Source organism: Streptopelia decaocto (assembly GCF_964273445.1).
Source record: "Streptopelia decaocto genome assembly, chromosome: 13".
Lineage (NCBI taxonomy): Eukaryota > Metazoa > Chordata > Aves > Columbiformes > Columbidae > Streptopelia > Streptopelia decaocto.
The window spans coordinates 14,035,406-14,052,278 of NC_138668.1; the positions used below are offsets into that span (position 1 = coordinate 14,035,406).

The 16,873-nt window shown below is 43.2% G+C and overlaps 2 protein-coding genes across 2 annotated transcripts; one reads left to right on the forward strand and one right to left on the reverse strand.

The window, feature by feature from the left end:
* The first annotated feature begins 223 nt into the window (after nucleotides 1–223).
* NUBP1 (NUBP iron-sulfur cluster assembly factor 1, cytosolic) lies at nucleotides 224–5,931 on the forward strand. The gene is made up of 11 exons (XM_082064829.1): nucleotides 224–329; nucleotides 403–504; nucleotides 732–868; nucleotides 1,063–1,131; nucleotides 1,644–1,676; nucleotides 2,441–2,531; nucleotides 2,878–3,032; nucleotides 4,082–4,192; nucleotides 4,312–4,414; nucleotides 5,136–5,219; nucleotides 5,762–5,931. The coding sequence occupies exons 1-11, from the start codon at nucleotides 296–298 to the stop codon at nucleotides 5,812–5,814; spliced, it is 972 nt and encodes a 323-aa protein (XP_081920955.1). The 5' UTR covers nucleotides 224–295; the 3' UTR covers nucleotides 5,815–5,931.
* A 1,275-nt stretch (nucleotides 5,932–7,206) lies between these two features.
* On the reverse strand, nucleotides 7,207–16,777 carry TVP23A (trans-golgi network vesicle protein 23 homolog A; the record flags this gene model as incomplete). Its single annotated transcript, XM_082064144.1, has 6 exons — nucleotides 16,617–16,777; nucleotides 16,467–16,546; nucleotides 11,951–12,095; nucleotides 10,991–11,080; nucleotides 9,051–9,176; nucleotides 7,207–7,347 (listed from the first exon to the last, which is right to left on the reverse strand). The coding sequence occupies exons 1-6, from the start codon at nucleotides 16,623–16,625 to the stop codon at nucleotides 7,207–7,209; spliced, it is 591 nt and encodes a 196-aa protein (XP_081920270.1). The 5' UTR covers nucleotides 16,626–16,777.
* Nucleotides 16,778–16,873: the final 96 nt, after the last annotated feature.

Consider the following 16,873-nt stretch of genomic DNA (forward strand, 5'->3'; position numbering starts at 1 on the left):
CTGCCCGCCCCTGCCCCCTGCCCACTGCCCCCTGCCCGCCCCGGCCCCCTGCCCACTGCCCGCCCCTGCACCCTGCCCACTGCCCGCCCCTGCCCCCTGCCCCCTGCCCGCCCCGGCCCCCCGCCCACCGCCCGCCCCGCGCGGCCCCGCGGCCCCGACCGACCCCGCTCCCGCTCCCGGTCCCCGCGCTGGGCGCCCCCTGGCGGCAGCGGCTCCGCCCGGCGCACGCGCACGGGCACGCGGCGCCCTCTCCCGGCCCCGCCTCTCTGGCGGAGGTGACGCAGCGGCGCGCGCCATGGCGGAGGCGGCGGGCGGGCCGCGGCCCGAGGGTGAGCGGCGCTGCCGGGCGGGCGGGGCGGGCCGGGCCGGGCCCGGCGCTCCAGCTGTCGTTGTCCGTTGCAGAGTGCCCGGGGACCAGCAGCGCCCAAGCGGGCAGGGCCGCCGCCTGCCAGGGATGCCCCAACCAGAGACTCTGCGCTGCCGGCGCCGCCGCCGCGGACCCGGGTGAGGGAGGGCCCGAGGGGGCGGGCGCTGAAGCGCGGGGGCGGGGCTCCGGCCCGGTCTGTCTGTCCCGCTGTGTCCGTCCGTCCCGCTGTGTCCGTCCCTGTGTGTGTGTCCGTCCCGGGGTGTCTGACCGGTGTCTGTCCCGGGGTGTCCGACCCGGGGTGTCGGTCCGTCCCTGTGTGTCCGTCCCGGGTGTCTGACGGTGTGTGTCCCGGTGTGTCCCGCAGCGGAGGCGGCGGCGCTGCGGGAGCGGCTGCGCGGGGTGCGGCACACGGTGCTGGTGCTGTCCGGGAAGGGCGGCGTGGGCAAGAGCACGTTCAGCGCGCTGCTGGCCAGCGGGCTGGCGGCGGACGAGGCCAAGCAGGTACGGGCGGGCCGGGAGGCGGAGGGGCCCGGGGCCGCGCGGCTGCGGCGGTGCCTGCGCTGGTCGCGTCCGCTCCGCGCTCAGGGTTCGCACCTGCGGGAAGCGCACGACCGTGTTTCAGTGGCGCGGCTCAGCCTTCGCAAACAGCCCTCGCAGGCGCCTTTCCAGACGGGGGTGGTTGGTTTGTTTCGCAGGTTGCTCTGTTGGACATCGACATCTGTGGGCCGTCGATCCCTAAAATGATGGGTCTGGAGGGAGAGCAGGTAAGTGAAAACTCAAATGTGTTTAAAGGATTTCTTGCATTAACACTTCAGGGTTGTGTAGACTTAAAGCTTCTAAAAGCTCAGCTGATTGGGAAATGTGTGTGGCAGCGGGTAGGGAGACAAAGGTGAGATAGAGAAGTTCAGCATGATTTAGATTGTAATAGAGTTGTCGGCTTTCAGGATGAGCAGCTCTGCAAAGCAGCGCCTGCTGTGTATCTGCCACATATTCATGACTATTTCAAACTTGAGTAGTGTCAGCATAATTGCTATCAGCCCTAGAATATTTGATATAAATATGTGGGTCAGTTTCTTGCAAAATGGTGCCACAGTATTTATTCACTTTATTAATAGAGATCTGGCCCTTCTGCGGTTTTTAACTTGGCTGCTCCAGTAAATCTGTATTCCACCTATAGGCAGGATATCTGTTTACCCAGTTTTTCCTTATATTCGCACTTCATGTAATGTCTGTATTTATTTCTGTATGTAACTTTCTGTATCACTTCCATTTTCAGGTTCATCAGAGTGGGTCCGGCTGGTCTCCAGTGGTGAGCGGGGTCCCTGTTTCAGAAAGTTCCTGGGGTTGGGTTGGGTTGGGCACTGTCCTCTCAGCTGAAAAACACAGGAGGGAGGAGCTGGGGATACTTGTGTTAATTCTTTTACCAATGATGTAAATATCCAGATTTTATAGAATATCTGTGTAGAATCCGGAGATAAGCTACATAGATCAGAGTGCTAAATTGCTTTTGTTAATAATACTATGTTTCTGAAATAGTTTCATTCATCTTTACTGGCTTTTCTCCTGTAGTGTGGGCAATGAATACGTGACTTGATTTCATTATGTTTGGTTCTCATGCGGCTGTGCAGCGTGTCACCTGTCCCATGGCAGACAAAAAGAATCTTACACCCAAGAAAAACCTCATAAATCTTTAGAAAACGCAGCGAGAGTTTTGCAGGGGTGTTGGCTGGCTGGAGATCACCCCCAGTGTGGGCGCTGTTAGGAACACAGCTTGATGCTCAGAGCGGAAGCTGGTTTACCATTATAGCATCTCCAGTGATTCCATAAACTACTGGAAATCTTACTACAACTAGATTTTTTCTTTTCAGTCTGTAGATGTAGTTGGTGAGCGTCACACAAAAATGGTACTTTTTAATGCCCTTCGATAAAAAGAAGCATAAGGTTCTCTGCCTTTATTTTCTTAATGTCTCCCTACCGCCTGCTGCTTTTTCTATAAAATCTGGATTTGGAATGGGTCCCTTTACTCTTTCTTTACTGTTCTGTAAACTCTACTGAGTTCTACTTCTCTTTTAGTATGTGGAAGAAAACTTGGGTGTCATGTCCGTGGGGTTCTTGCTGAGCAGTCCTGATGATGCTGTCATCTGGAGAGGACCAAAAAAAAATGGTACGTATCAACTGTTTACAACAACAATTTATGTCCTCGAAAGATTTCGTATCAGAGCTTGTTTAATTAATAATGTAAATATAGTATAGTAAGATCTAGGAAAAAATGGGTGAACGGTTACTTGTTTTCTGTAGTTGAACATATTCATTTGATGAAATTAGAAGGTCAAATGCTGCATTGGGTTGGTTATTTTTGTTTTATTTTAAAGCCTTGGCAAAACAATTGTTTCTGTACTTAAGCTGACAAATCAGAATCTATACACCTAGACTATAAAATTAGAAGTAGACCTTAAAATCTAAACTATAGGGAGATATTTTTTTCTCTCATGAACATTATTTTCTTTTAGGGTTGATCAAACAATTTCTTCGTGACGTGGACTGGGGTGAAGTTGACTACCTGATTGTAGATACACCTCCGGGAACATCAGACGAGCACTTATCGATCGTGCAGTATCTCGGTGCCGCGCACATAGACGGTGCCGTTATCGTCACTACCCCTCAGGTTTGAGAACTTTCTTTCCAGTGACAGAAACCTCGTGGCACTTAAAGCCGATCCTTGGTTTAGAGTGTTTAACTTCAGAGCAGTGACGGTGCAGGGTCGGAGGGAGTTGACTGTCTTGTGTTGTGCCTCAGTGGCTGGTTTGTGAGTTAGACGGGTGTCTCGGTGCAGTTGGGATCTGAGTGTGGCACAACACCACAGAGCAGTTCACAGCAAAGCTCTTGTGATCTGTGTGAAGCGAAATGCCATATGTTTCCCTTCCTTCTGCAAAACTGGGGTTCGCATCATTGTGAATTTGCCATTTATTGACCAACAGCTTAATGTTCAGGAGTCAGTGCGAAGTGTTGTTTCTAAGTTGACAAGAGGGGCACTGCTGGACACCACGTGAAGCAGCCTCTTGCCTCCAGTAGGTAACTTCGTGATGAGCATTTTTAAAAGAAAAATCAGCCCCTGGAGAGCTGACACTCAAAATACATCAAATTCAAATGTAGGTTTTGAAGCCTGTTTGGACATGGTATTTCCATGACAGCTGAAAGAATAAAATCTAACGGAAGTGAGGTGGTGAGGTGAGAATGGAACAGAACTGAATGAGGTCAGCCATATATGCTAAAAGTCTGAGGGGATTATAAGCTATTTGAAATCTATTTTGAAAAGAGATAATGAGCGTAAACCCGGTGGTTCTTGTCCTTGCCTGCTCTATTGAGAACGCCAAAGGTCTTTCTGTAAACTAGAAATGTGAAAAAGTTACACTTAAAGAACTAAAGATAAAGATTAATATAGAGGATAAAACATAAATATGGCTGAATCTTTACTAGAGTCAAGTCAGATTTCAAAACAGAACCCCCCCATTCACAGGTAGAAGTGTTGTACCTGTTGTGTTGCTACTCAGAATTGCTGCTAGAGCACGTAATGCAGGTTTATGTTCTTGAAAATACAAAGGGAGCAGCAACAAGTCGTCATGTGCTTTCTTTAAACCAGCTCTAAGGACGTAAGTTCATGGTTCAGCATCAAAACGTAACAGTGAAAATAGCAGTTTTTCCTAATATTTGTAGGAAGTGTCACTTCAGGATGTTCGGAAGGAGATCAACTTCTGCCACAAAGTGAAACTGCCAATCATAGGTGTTGTGGAAAATATGAGTGGCTTTATATGTCCCAAGTGTAAGGTGAGGCTGGCTGTATCTTACAGCAGTTTTTGTTTTGACATTGTATATAAAATATTGCTCAAAAAATGCCCTGTTCTCTGAATTGCGATATTTTAAGTCTAATTTTCATGTTTTCCCAGAGTGAATCTCAGATCTTTCCCCCAACTACTGGAGGTGCAGAGAAGATGTGCCAGAACTTAAATGTTTCCCTCCTGGGTAAAGTGCCTCTAGATCCTCAAATAGGTAAAGTTGCTATTGCATTATGTTTAAAACAAGTTTTTTTCTTCCTGTACTGATGTTACTGCTGGAAAACCCTGACTTGAACACTGATAAATTACAATATTAAGCATTTTGTCTCTTAGGTAAGTATCCACTTTTAGATAGAGCATTTTTTTGAATCAGAAGTTGCTGGCGCTCTGATGTAGCATGGGTGTGGAAAGAGGAAAGTGCCAGGATCATTTCCCTAGCCTGGAACTTCGTCTTGATTAAGATTAGTTTATACATCTTCTCAGCTGTTTAATCACGTTTGCAGAACAACATGTTTTCTCTGTAGTGTATTCACCTGGAGTGCAGACTGAACAAAAGCACAACCACTATGAAGAATAACACCTAGGAGACATTGAGCATTAACATTAGTGCCTTAACTTCCCTGCTGCTGCCACCAAATCCTGTGGTGGATACTGAGATGGTTTGGTTCCTTGCCCATTAGCAATTAACACTTGATTTAATGACATTGAGGAGCAGATCACTACTTCCAAAATAATGACTGAAGGTTTCTGCTAATAGTATTTTTCTGTAAAACTGCAAGCTGTCATTGTGGCTGTGTTACTGACATAAGGAGTTCTTAAAGGAATAGATGCAAATGGCTTTTTGGAAGGTGTAAGTGGTAGCAGGATAAAGAGTAAAATTTAAAAAATCATCTTTTCCCTTTGCTTCACTTGCTTGTTTTTCCCTGTCTGTCAAGGGAGAAGCTGTGACAAAGGCCAGTCTTTCTTCTCTGAAGCACCTGAGTCTCCAGCTACATTGTCTTACAGGAGCATCATTCAAAGTAAGTCTGAAAATCACGGTGCAGATGGGTCCCCCAGTCCTGAGTACATCTGCAGTATATAAAGGTGCTAGAGACAATGACGTTCTGCCACAAATCATACAAACAGTAGGTGTGCGTAACAATCATGAACGTAACATGCAAATACCACATTCACATCTTCTGGGCATCAGTTACGACAGGCTTTTAAAGCGATAATGAAACTGTATTTAATAGCGGGTTTCAATGTGATAATGAAACTGTATTTAATAGCGGGTTTCAATGTTTGGCTTCAGTCATTAATGTTCAGAAAAGACCTGTGTGGACTTGCTCTCACACAGAAGTTCTAAGGTGCTGTTGTAATTTCACAAAAACCCACGTAAAAACTACCTGAAGAGCCAGTGAGGTGCAGTTTAAACATCCAAACAGCTGGGAAATTCCTAAAGACATTTTCACCATGAAGGCCCAGCTTTTGATATTTGTACCAACAGGGGACAGAGTGATGCAGCAATAACTACTTGTGCAATGGAAATATTATTTATATTACTTTCTCCCTGTCTTTGCAGGAATTCAGGAGTACTGTGATCAACACCAGTTTCAAGAAGAAAAGATTATCTAATCTATGAAAAGAATAAAAATGTAGTTCTTTAATTACAGAAAAGTAACTTATGCCTTGATTTAATGGAAGGAATGTATTCTTTTTATATATTGCAAATAAATTCTTAATATAAATGTTCTTGCCTTATTTTTTTTCTGTTGTTGAAGATTCTTGTAGTTCACAGGTGGTCTCAAAGCTTCCTGGCAAACAATAGAACTGAGCCTTCTGTGTTCCGTAGGCTCAACCTGCATCTGATGTCACAGTGTTAACAACCTGAATATGAAGTTGGCATTTGAAAACATGCATATACAAGATTTTATGTAGAAAGTTGCATATAAAGTGTACATTGCTGACACTGGGGTGTTGTGTCTAATGCATCAGCTACACACACATCATAGGCTTTGTCGGGCCTTCTGCGCTGGGGAGAACTGGAACACCCACTCTCTCTCCTGCTGAAAAACATCATGTAAGTGTCTTTCAGTAGAAAAAACCTATATTTAGAGTGAAATTCAGTGTAGTATTGTCTCCTTTTTGTACAGTTTTGAAATAAAAACCTCCTAGAGTTTAGGGAAGTTAATTATAGCGCAAGTGCAATATTTATTACAGGTATGAGAATAAGATATTTTAACTGTTTATACATAACCGTTTGCTTCACATAAGTACTGTGTGAATATGCTACATGACTTTAGTTCGTTCTTCTACTCAACCCTAAAAAGTAAACCTTTGGTATCTTTAATAACTAAGAGGCCCTTTGTGATTGTGATTCTTTTTATTGAGGAATCGAAGCTTTAAGAAATCAGTATTGTGTACAAGAGGGAAAGGCAGTTTGATTTCTGTTTAGTGTAGTTCTCAAATTAAACAATGAGCATCATGTTTTGATTACATTCTAATTCCCGGTTAAGATAATCCAACAGTTTCAGGTTAGTTGACAGATTGATTTATTTTTTCTTAAAGAAGTGTGCTCTGTATAAACCATAAATATTGCTTTGGTGCCTATACAAACTGCTTTTTGGTGAAACTTAAGGGCTCCAAACCTTTCAGAAACTAAAGACTCAAATGCAAATGACAAAAATTCCTTACGGTTTCATGCAGGCAGGATTCTTCAAGAGTTTTACTTAAATACATTCATGTGAAGAACAATTTTCATAAATGAGTATTTTTACTGCTCCTTTTAGATTTATCTAGTGCCTGTCTTCGCCCGTTCTTCAGTGCGGTCCTGGGCCGTGCTCCTCGGCTGCCCTGCAGAGGGAACACAGGGCTGGGGTCGGGGGAGTCTCCCCAAAGTGGGGCAGAGCCGGGGGGCAGCCCGGGGTGGAGGTGGCTGGGGTGGCCCTGCCAGCCCTGCCCAGGCAGAGGCTCCCAGCACCGCAGGTCTCCGAAGGTTTAACTGGGAGCTGTCATGGCTGGATCAGCTCAGTACTTACTCTTGGGAGCATCTGCTGTGACAAAAAACCTCGAAGGTCCTCTGCTGCTGCTTTTCTGGCCCCCTAATTTGCAGTGGATGTAGCCATATAAATTAGCAGTCTGGAGGGAGATCCCAGCTATCACAAGAGCCTGTGGTCAAATATAAACGAGTATTTAGAGTTCAGCTGGGACAACTGCACTGCTATATAGACACTGCATGTGGAGAATATCTATAAGCAAGTGTGGATATATATGTATACGTACTATTTAGATATACCTACATGATATAAGGGGGATATTTCTTCCTTGCATTAATGACTTTCAAAGAGATCCAATTATGTCAAACACAACAGTTCCTTTCCACAAAAGGCCTCTTTTTAGCAAGACACTGATACAATTTTTTTTGTGGTTCTGTCTGTTGAAAGACTCAATTGCTTTCCTGAAAGCACTTATTCAAAAAAGGGCGTAATCAACTGATTCCATAATAATTTCACTTTTTTGAAAAGCCTGATCTGTATCTGAAACTTCACATCCACGTACACAGCAATCCCACAGGCTTCTTTAGCCAACAAATGCCTTATTATGTGCAAACAAGGTCCTGTGGCTTACAGCTTTACAAAGAGCATCGACAGATATGAATCAACATCCAGCATTAACAGTGAAAATCATTAGATCCTTTTGTGGTACTACAGGCTTAGCAGCAGGCAGAACCCCTGCGACTTACAAATGAAATAACTTTAAAAAATGCTTTTCTTAACCTCAGAACCAGTTTCCTGGAAGCAAACATATTTTCATTTGTGTAACCTGCCTTTTACAAGCACCTGAGCAACGTGCCCCCAGTGCTAATGAGGGTTCCTCCTCCAACCAGCTCTTAGTTTAGCGAACAATCTCTGGTTTTCAAAAATAAGGTGAAGCCATGGAGAAAGACTGTGGGTTTAATTCTAACTGCTGGCTTCATTTTAACTATTGCTTGTTTAGCTGTGCCATTTGGGGCACTAGGAAGCAGGCAATGATTTGCCATCAATTCATACCCATAGCTGAATTTCCTGCTTCATTTAATAAGAAAATATAATTTTGGCTGTTACTGGTTATGTAGCTGCGCATGTCCAAGACACTTTTTATGTTTTCAAACTGAATTAAGAAGTTTGTACTGAGCATGGCTAGGAACTTGGCAAAATGAAATCTGTGGCAATTGTCCAAGCACTTAATGTTTACAGGGGAAAACATGAAGATTTCATAGACAAAAATATCTTAGCATAATGCAATATATGAGGTAAATTTCCTCTTGTATCTGGAAAAATCTGAAATGTTTTTCTCTTTTTTATTTTTGTACATGGCTTATAAATACAGCAATTATAAAATACATATAGTTCAATTTATCAAGGTTTTAAGCACTATGATACCAAAAGGAAACTGTACCGGTGATCTGCAATCCCTGCTTTTAAGAGCAACTGACATTCAAGTCCCAAGGAGATGTGAAAACCTGAAACCCAGCATCACTGGTTTATTTGTTGTCTTCTGGTAATTTCCTTTGACTGAAATAAGCTGAGGAAAAGTAAGTTGCTACAGTTGAAAAGTCTGTAATTTTGCCAATCACTTAAGGTTCTCAAGTTAAATGAAGGAGTTGACATCCAATAACCTAGTAGAAGTCAGACTAAAAATTACTAATCCATTCCAGAGTGTGGGGCTTGACTGCAGAAACCACCTCTGATCTGTTGAAGTGATTAGTGGAATTTTGTACTGCTGGAAGATTTGATTCAAAGCCTATTGCAAAACTAAGGATCTGGATTTTCCTGCTACCAGTCAGCTGTATATTCTGTCAGCTGTAGGTCTTTCCGCCCCGCCAGACTTACCAGCCATTTCAGCTTTAGGGAGAACAAGGTGCTAAAGAAAAACACTGTCCAGATAACCGGGCAAATAATGAGACCAAGCCAAAAGATTCGAGCTTCAGCTTCAGTTGAGGCAGCTATTGCAGGCACCTAGAAAGGAAATCATTGAAAATACTAGTGACAAAGACAAAATCCACAAAAGGCAACAAATCTACAAGGGAGAAAGAACAGACAAAATGTCTTCTTTAGCTAAATTTCATTTATGATGCATGGAACAAAACTGAATAAAAAGAGAAGTAGTTTTCTGCCTGCTGCCCTACTGTACCTGGCAGCATTTTCTTTTCAAAATGGTCTGGTCTCTGTTCACATTTAAATGAGAAAATTATTCCTTTTGTCAATGATAGCTCCCATTAACGCTACAGATTAGTAATATTTTAAAGGCCAAGTTCTGTTACACTGACAATTGCTTTTACACTTCAGAAATACTAAGTTAACTTCGACACAAGATTCAAACTTGTCCAAGGCCTCAGAGAAGTGTGGAACTGAAGCCAGTGTTACCCACAGAACCTCCATGTGAGTACTTCACTGTCCGTTGTATAGATTCCTGACACATGCCTTGTTCATTAATCAAGAGTATGGGAGAAAAGATCAGTCCAGTATCAGAAAAGCTATAGTATCTAATGTAGAAATTGCAGTGAGCTGTTGCAAGTGGTAACAAGCAAATTTTAAAGCTCCCCCATAAGACTTAACAGTTGTTTCCAGTTCAGACGATGGAATTCTCATAACAGTGCCCATTTCCATACATTTTCCTAAAACCTGCAGTATGTTAGCTTAATTTAAATCTTGTATGAAGCTTCTGAAACGCAAGCTTCACAAGTGGAAAATAAAACCCTGTGGACTCTTGCACTCAGAAAACTGAAAAACATTTTAGCTCATTTTCTATGTCTCAAATGTCTTGAATTCTCTATGTAAAAATCAGACTCATCCATCCATCATGAGGCAGACAATGGTATCCAACTTGTACATACAGTTAAGTTACTCAGTCTTGCCTAAGAAGCCCCTGTAAGATGCAATAATTATAAGATTATTTTAATTTTTTTCATGTACCCTCTAAACCAGGGATGTTGCAGAGGTCCAGAGAATAATGTTCCGTGCTTCATGGCTGCTCTCTCATTGCAGAGGCCCGCAGGGCTGCTAGAGGGCACCCCACACCACACACTCAGCGTTTGTTCCCAGCTCAGTGCACAGCTGCCTGCACAGCTGGATTTGCCTGCAAGGGACGGCCCAGTGGGCAGCACTTGAGTGTCCTGCCAGGCTCCTGGCTGGATGGGGATGGCAGCAAGTGAAAGCAAAAACCTGCCTCTTGATTCTGGCAGCAATGCCAATTGCCATTCTACAGCTTTTTTGCTCAGGTTGTTTGGGGGGAGCATGAGCAGGAATAGAAAACTCTGGGATCTGGGTTCTATTCCCCACCATATTCCATAACCATGACTAAAATATTGTTTTAAAAATACTGAATTAGAACTATACAGCATTGCTTTCAACAAAGATCTTTCCTGAAGAGGATTAAAAGAGTTGGACTTGATGATCCCTGTGGGTCCCTTCCAACTGGGGACCCAACTGATTCTGCGTTGGGTTTAACTATGGGAAGTTGTGCTTATGACAAGATTTTTTTCTCACTAGAAAACAAAATGCAGCTACCAGAAATGTTTCATACAGATTGTCATCAGAATGAATATTCAGAGTGTTGTACCATGTTGCGAGACCAGTTTTGTTCTGAATGCTTTCAGGATGTGACAATACAGTGTTTCCAACTCACCATTTGCATTATCTTCTGTAAAAGCTGGATAAAAGTAACTGTTAAAAAGGTGCTCTATTTGTTACTCTATTTGACTTAGTATCAGCTCTACAGGCTTTCCTATGGATTCTGTTTGTTCTGTGCCTATTTTTATTAACATATTTACCCTTTTTGCTTCAAACACCCAGTGGCTTTTTCCATCTTCATCAATCTGGTTCCACCAACGCAAACCAACCAGGAGTCTTCCTGTCACGTTCTAGTGACAGAAACAATTATTTGAATTAATCATTTGCATAATTCACTTGCCAGACTAACATTACAAAAAAAGACAAGCATGTCTGAAAATCATATTCTTCTATCAGATACTAAAATTAGTCCTAAAAGCTGTGCCAGCCTGAGCACAACAGTCATTAAGGATGGATGAGTTACCAGAAGTTTAGAGGCCTGCTCTCCTCTTTCAATACAGTAATTAGCACAATAACATTGATTTAGGTAAGAAACTATAGGATGTATCTTTTCTAAGTCGGTTAGTCGGCGAAGCCCCCCCAATAAACAAATTTCCTCAGTAAGAGAGGAGACCAGCAAACAAAAACACACAGGGGGAAAAAGGGAAGACTAATTATAAGCAAGTCAGCTACATGAAATCAAGCAAACAAATTAAGCAAATATTCCTGCACCTGGATGAATACTAGAAGTTTTCGGCATACTTGAGATGCATCAAGGCTTCACTTTTCTAAAACTAAAGCCTTGTTCCCTGTGTGGAGCCCTGGGGCCTGACACAGCGCTGCAGCTTTGGGCAGCCCTTGGCATCCACCACTCAGAGCCAGTGGTACTTTATTTCTTTTCTTTTTTTTTTTTTTTTTTAAGGGGGAAAGCAAACAAACAAATCTATCTATAGCAAAGCAATATTCTCACCATAGTAGTAGCTCCCATCATCCCTAGAGAACACAGTGATAAACAGTAACTAAGATGTGTAAATGTATTATTTCAAATGGGCTAGACATTTTATAAATCAACAGATCCCACTGTTTTTGTCAATATGTCAGTATACATATTTCATTTTTTGATTTACATAATAGCACACAAAATACTTTCTAAAGGTCATTACTATTCAGCGTCATCTTACCTTAACTGACCAAAAGTCAAAGGATAGAAGGAGGAGAATAGTGACAAAACAGGCAACAAAGCTGTTGCTGAACCAGTCACAGAACAAGTAGGTAATAATGGCACTCACTCGGAAAAACAGGTGGAAAAAGGTGGCCAGTGGGTGCCTAGGAAAAAAAAATACAGAGCATTTAGGAAGTTATGGAATAAGGAGGAATGTTACCGTATTTGCTAACAATGTAGTATAATACAACTATTTCTAGTCTCAAATGGCATTTTCGTTTATAGCTGCTATTATTTAAGATGCTGATGTGTATCTTCGTTATCAAAGCAATAGTATTTTCAATAGCAGCCCTCAATCTAAAGCTAAAAGATGGAATGTGTTGTTCATGTCAAAATTTCTCAAAGACAGGACAAAATCTAGAGTCTTTCCTCAGTTTCTTTGTGCTGCATGAAGGAATCGAGTGGTTGTGTACTTAAAATCCTCATTGCCTCAAGGCATAAATCAGCATTGCAAGGCGTGAATGGAGACAGATCAGATGCCTTTCAGAACTGTTTTGAAAACAAGAACAGGAACTCTGAAACTTAAAAAAAAACCCAACTGTTGGGTATAAGACAAAATGAACCTGCACATGTAATGTCTGAGAGCAAACACTTCCCTTTTACAGAGGGAGCAACATTTGGGAATCTAACAGTTCTTATGAATGAATGTTCATTAATTTCACTAGATATTTGTGCTTTCTCATCAAGCAAAATTTTATCAGCAACAAAATTAAGGGGAATTTCAGTGGAAGAAGTAACTATATGGCATGAAATGTTGGCCTGTACAGTGAGATGGGGGGCTGGAGAATGCCATAATGAGCACAGTAGAATTTTCAGGGTAGTATGCCAAGTATGAAAACTTATTCCATGCAGGTGTCTGTGTGAATTAGTTTAAGGTGACAATTAACTAGAGGCTATTGCATTTAAGTAATTTTTTTCCCTTGAAGCTGAGTGAATAAAATTTGCTTATTGAATAAGGCTCTTATTTTCAAGTCAGCTCCTCTACCTCTTTAAACAATTAACATTATATGGTGGCTTAGGTCATAATTAACTATTTAACTATTACATTTACTACTCTATTATTGTGTATAATAAAATGACAGACAATATATACACAATTATTATAAAATAAATTATAATTAGATTAAAATTAGTTATCTTTGTTGTAATATTCTTATTGTATAGCCATTTAACTGTTTTAGTAATTATCTATCCTATAATAGCAATGTTGTACCTGTAGTACTACACACACACAACTGGAGAGCAAGAATGATGCACAGCTGTAGATTATATTTACTCCTGATCATGCCCATGCAAACCTCAAACTTTCCAAAAACTTCTGACTTAAAACTAAACACGTGACATTTGTAGCGAAAGGAGCTTTTTCTGTCATAAGCAAATGGGTGGGTGGGTGGAGCAGAGGAAATATTGCGAGCTGTCAAAACCAGAGGGTGTCTTGCTACTTCAAGGCTTGATCTCGCTCAAGAAGACGTGAGGGTTCATGACATCAGTAGCGTCTTGTGTCACTACATGCTAGTCATAGATCACGAGCCTCAAGTGCATCACAGTGGCCTGAGCTTTGATATCGGTGCTTGAGACGCGAAAGTAACTTTGGAGAAGTGGTGTTGCATTTTGCAAGTCAGGTGATGAATTACTGTTGGGATGCTGAATCTGTTCCAGTATGAAACCTTGAACGGTATTTACTAAAAAAAACAGTTCATGAGCAAGAAGCTCATGTTTATTACTGCACTAGACACTTTATTGAGGCTATGGAACCAGTCCTCTCGCAAGGAGACAGCTAGCTGAGCCAAAGACACCAACCTGCAGGTCCTTATCCTAGGGGAGGAATATGGAGATATCAAAAATTGCTCCTCGTTCTTTGGACAACTCTCAATCTCAGAAAGTGTCCACCTATTTATGCTTAAAAATCCAAACCTAACAGAATCCAGTAAATAAACTGTTCACTTCCTCACTTAACAGAAACAAAAGTGTTTTGTTAATTTACAGCCATCAGATGACATTTATAGCTTTTATCATATACAAGCAGAATTTTTCATAAGGAGATAATTCCAGATAGATAAAATTGTCTTTTAAAACCTGAAGCTAAACCATCTGCAGCATTTCTGAAATGAAAAACTTTACAGCTTTTCCTAAGTAAATGCATTTATATTGAATTCATTTGTACTTCATAATGTTTTTTTCAAACCTGATTTCCAGAAATATGGTGACATTAAGAAATCATTGTATAAAGTAACGTGATTCCGTGTACTAAGGAAAGACTGTAAAAAAACATGATAACTTTTTTTGCATTCAAATCCAATGAAGGGTAGAAGTGACTAAAACTCTGCACTGGCTCTGCTTGGCATATGCTTGCTCCCAAAAGTGTAGCAATGCACTTGCTTGGGCTTCTAGTTGTCCTGGATGTAAACATTCATATAGCACAGAACTGGAACCCTGAGGCTGAATGATGACTGTGATCTTGTTACAATAACCTCAGCTCAGTTTGCAAGCACGATGCCTGTTAGCGTAGGAATGAACTGTTATTAATTTAGTTGCATCCTATATTAAGGAATCAAACATGGTCAGCCCTAAGGGATATCGCTGACCCCCAGGAGAAGGTTCCCAGCTCAGGAGAGCCAGGGCAGCGCTTTACCTGCTGCTTTTCACACCTGTCTGGTACTTCTGAACAAACAGGCTCTGGCTTGAGCATCTCCTGTTACTTGGCTGATTTGGAGAAGAAGCGATCACATGCTCCTAACTGTTCCAGAGCACATGTTCTCATATTGCAACGAACTGCAAAATGGTGTGAGTTTTCTTTTTCCTAACCTTCTTATGAAAGTAACCACTAATTAAACCACTATCTACATACCTTTTGGTCTTCAGGAGCACAAAACCACAACTTGTCATAGCCATAACCAAGTCTAAGATATATGAAATTGGGATAAAGTTAAAAGACAAATTATTGGAACATGTTGTTATGCCCCCTAACAAGACAACAAAGCTCTGCAGCTCATGGGTGTGTTCCAGTATTGTTTGCACAAGATTCTTCAGAAATATAAAAACAAACTTCTGTGTGAACAATGTGAGGAGTTTCATTTCTGTATTCTAGAGCAGAAGATTTTCAGTATGAGATTATTGTCACAATGAGAGCAAGAAAGAAGAACAGTCTCTAATGAAATAAGTATCTACCTGAAGTGGATCAACTAATAGTATGGTTTACTGGTACTTTGCCTGTCTATATTGTAAGGTATCATGAACCAGCAGGAACAGATCTCTAAAGTAACTGGTGCTGTAGAACCCCTACAAACACTACAGGATGATTTCACTTCACACTAACTCTAGTCTGGCCTCACAGACTGAATCTGTGGCTCACGTGCTCAAGGCAGTCCTAAGCTGTATTTCCGAGTTCAGTTTAACCCTTTAGGCTATGTTCTCCAAGGCTGTGCCAAAATATACCCCTTCATTTAAAACATGTGCTGGTGCTGGAGCACAGAAACAAAGCCATGTTAATCTTGTTGCATGGCTGACTCATCATGTAGTTGCAAAGTCCAATGCATTGGAAGGGCAAAACGCTTCAGCAGACACGAGTAAAACAGAGTAATTGGATTGTAAAGCAATGTGATTGCTTGTTTGCACATCTCTGGTAACAATGGTGCTAAGCTTAACTTTTTGTTTGTTTATGCCCACAAGAAATATTCATATTGTGATGGATCAGAATAAACTGGGACAAGATGGAGGGGAAGAAAACAATATAAATCAAAGCTGATTATATACATTATTGACAAGTGCATGCCGCTGGAGGAACAACAGCTCTGTTACCTGGGACCTTGGTGTGGACAGAGCTGCAGATGCCTCCGCTAATGTAAAGTTAAATTGCGTAACCTGACAGATGAGATGGATCAATGGGTTGTGTTTTCTTAGGTAACAGCTATATGGATAAGATACACTATATTCCACATAACATCGCATCCTGTGGTGGGAAAACATGACGGTTCTATTGCAAATAACCTGCTGTTTCCGTCAGCCAGGTGTGTCATGCACTGCCAGAGCACTCTGCACAGCTTGTTTTGCTGAGGATGAGACCTCTGGCATAACAAAAATACTGTTTGGTTGTTTTTGTGGCGGTGAGTTGTTTTTCTTTGTTTGGTTTTAGTGGGGAGGAGGTTGTGGTTTTACGCTGATGGTGGTGGGCTTTTTGGTGATCTGTTGGCTTTGGCAATGTCAGATTTGTTTCCAATGTCAGAGGATGCTGAGCAGCGGGCCCGCAGCAGCCGTGTGGCTGGCAGAGCCGCGGGCCTCACCGGCTCCAGCCCGAGCCGCCTGCCCGCCGCTGAGAACCTTCCCTGTGACAAACGGGAATTCGGTGTTTAAATGGAATTCCTTGCATTTCAGCGCCTCGGAGCAGCGCAGGCTGCCCAGGCCCCGTTCCCTCAGGCGGCACCGCGACGCTGAGGCCTCCGCGGCGGGGCTGGGCCCGCCCGCTCCCCGGCCCTCACCTGATCCTGGCTTTGCGCAGCGCCAGCTCCTCCTCGCTCCCGAAGTCGAGGGACACATCCTCGGTGTCGTCCACCAGCGCCTGCGGCGGGGAGCCCGTCAGCGGGGAGGGACCGGGGGAGCCCCGCCGCCCCCCGCCCCGGCACCGTTACCTGCTTCATCCTCCGGCCCCGCAGCCCGGTTGCCAGGCGGCGGTTGCCAAGGCCCGGGAGGTGTTTCAGGGAAAAGGGTCCGGGCTGCCGCCTGCCCGGGCCGAGCCCGACAAGGGCCGCAGCGCGGGGCTCCCCGGGGTCACCCCGGTCACACCAGCGGGGAGACCCGTCCCCTCCTCTGCGCCGGGGCGCTGAGTGTCTTGAGCTGCCGCCCGCGCCTCATCCCTGAGGCGGCCAGCGGGGCCGCCGGGCGGGAA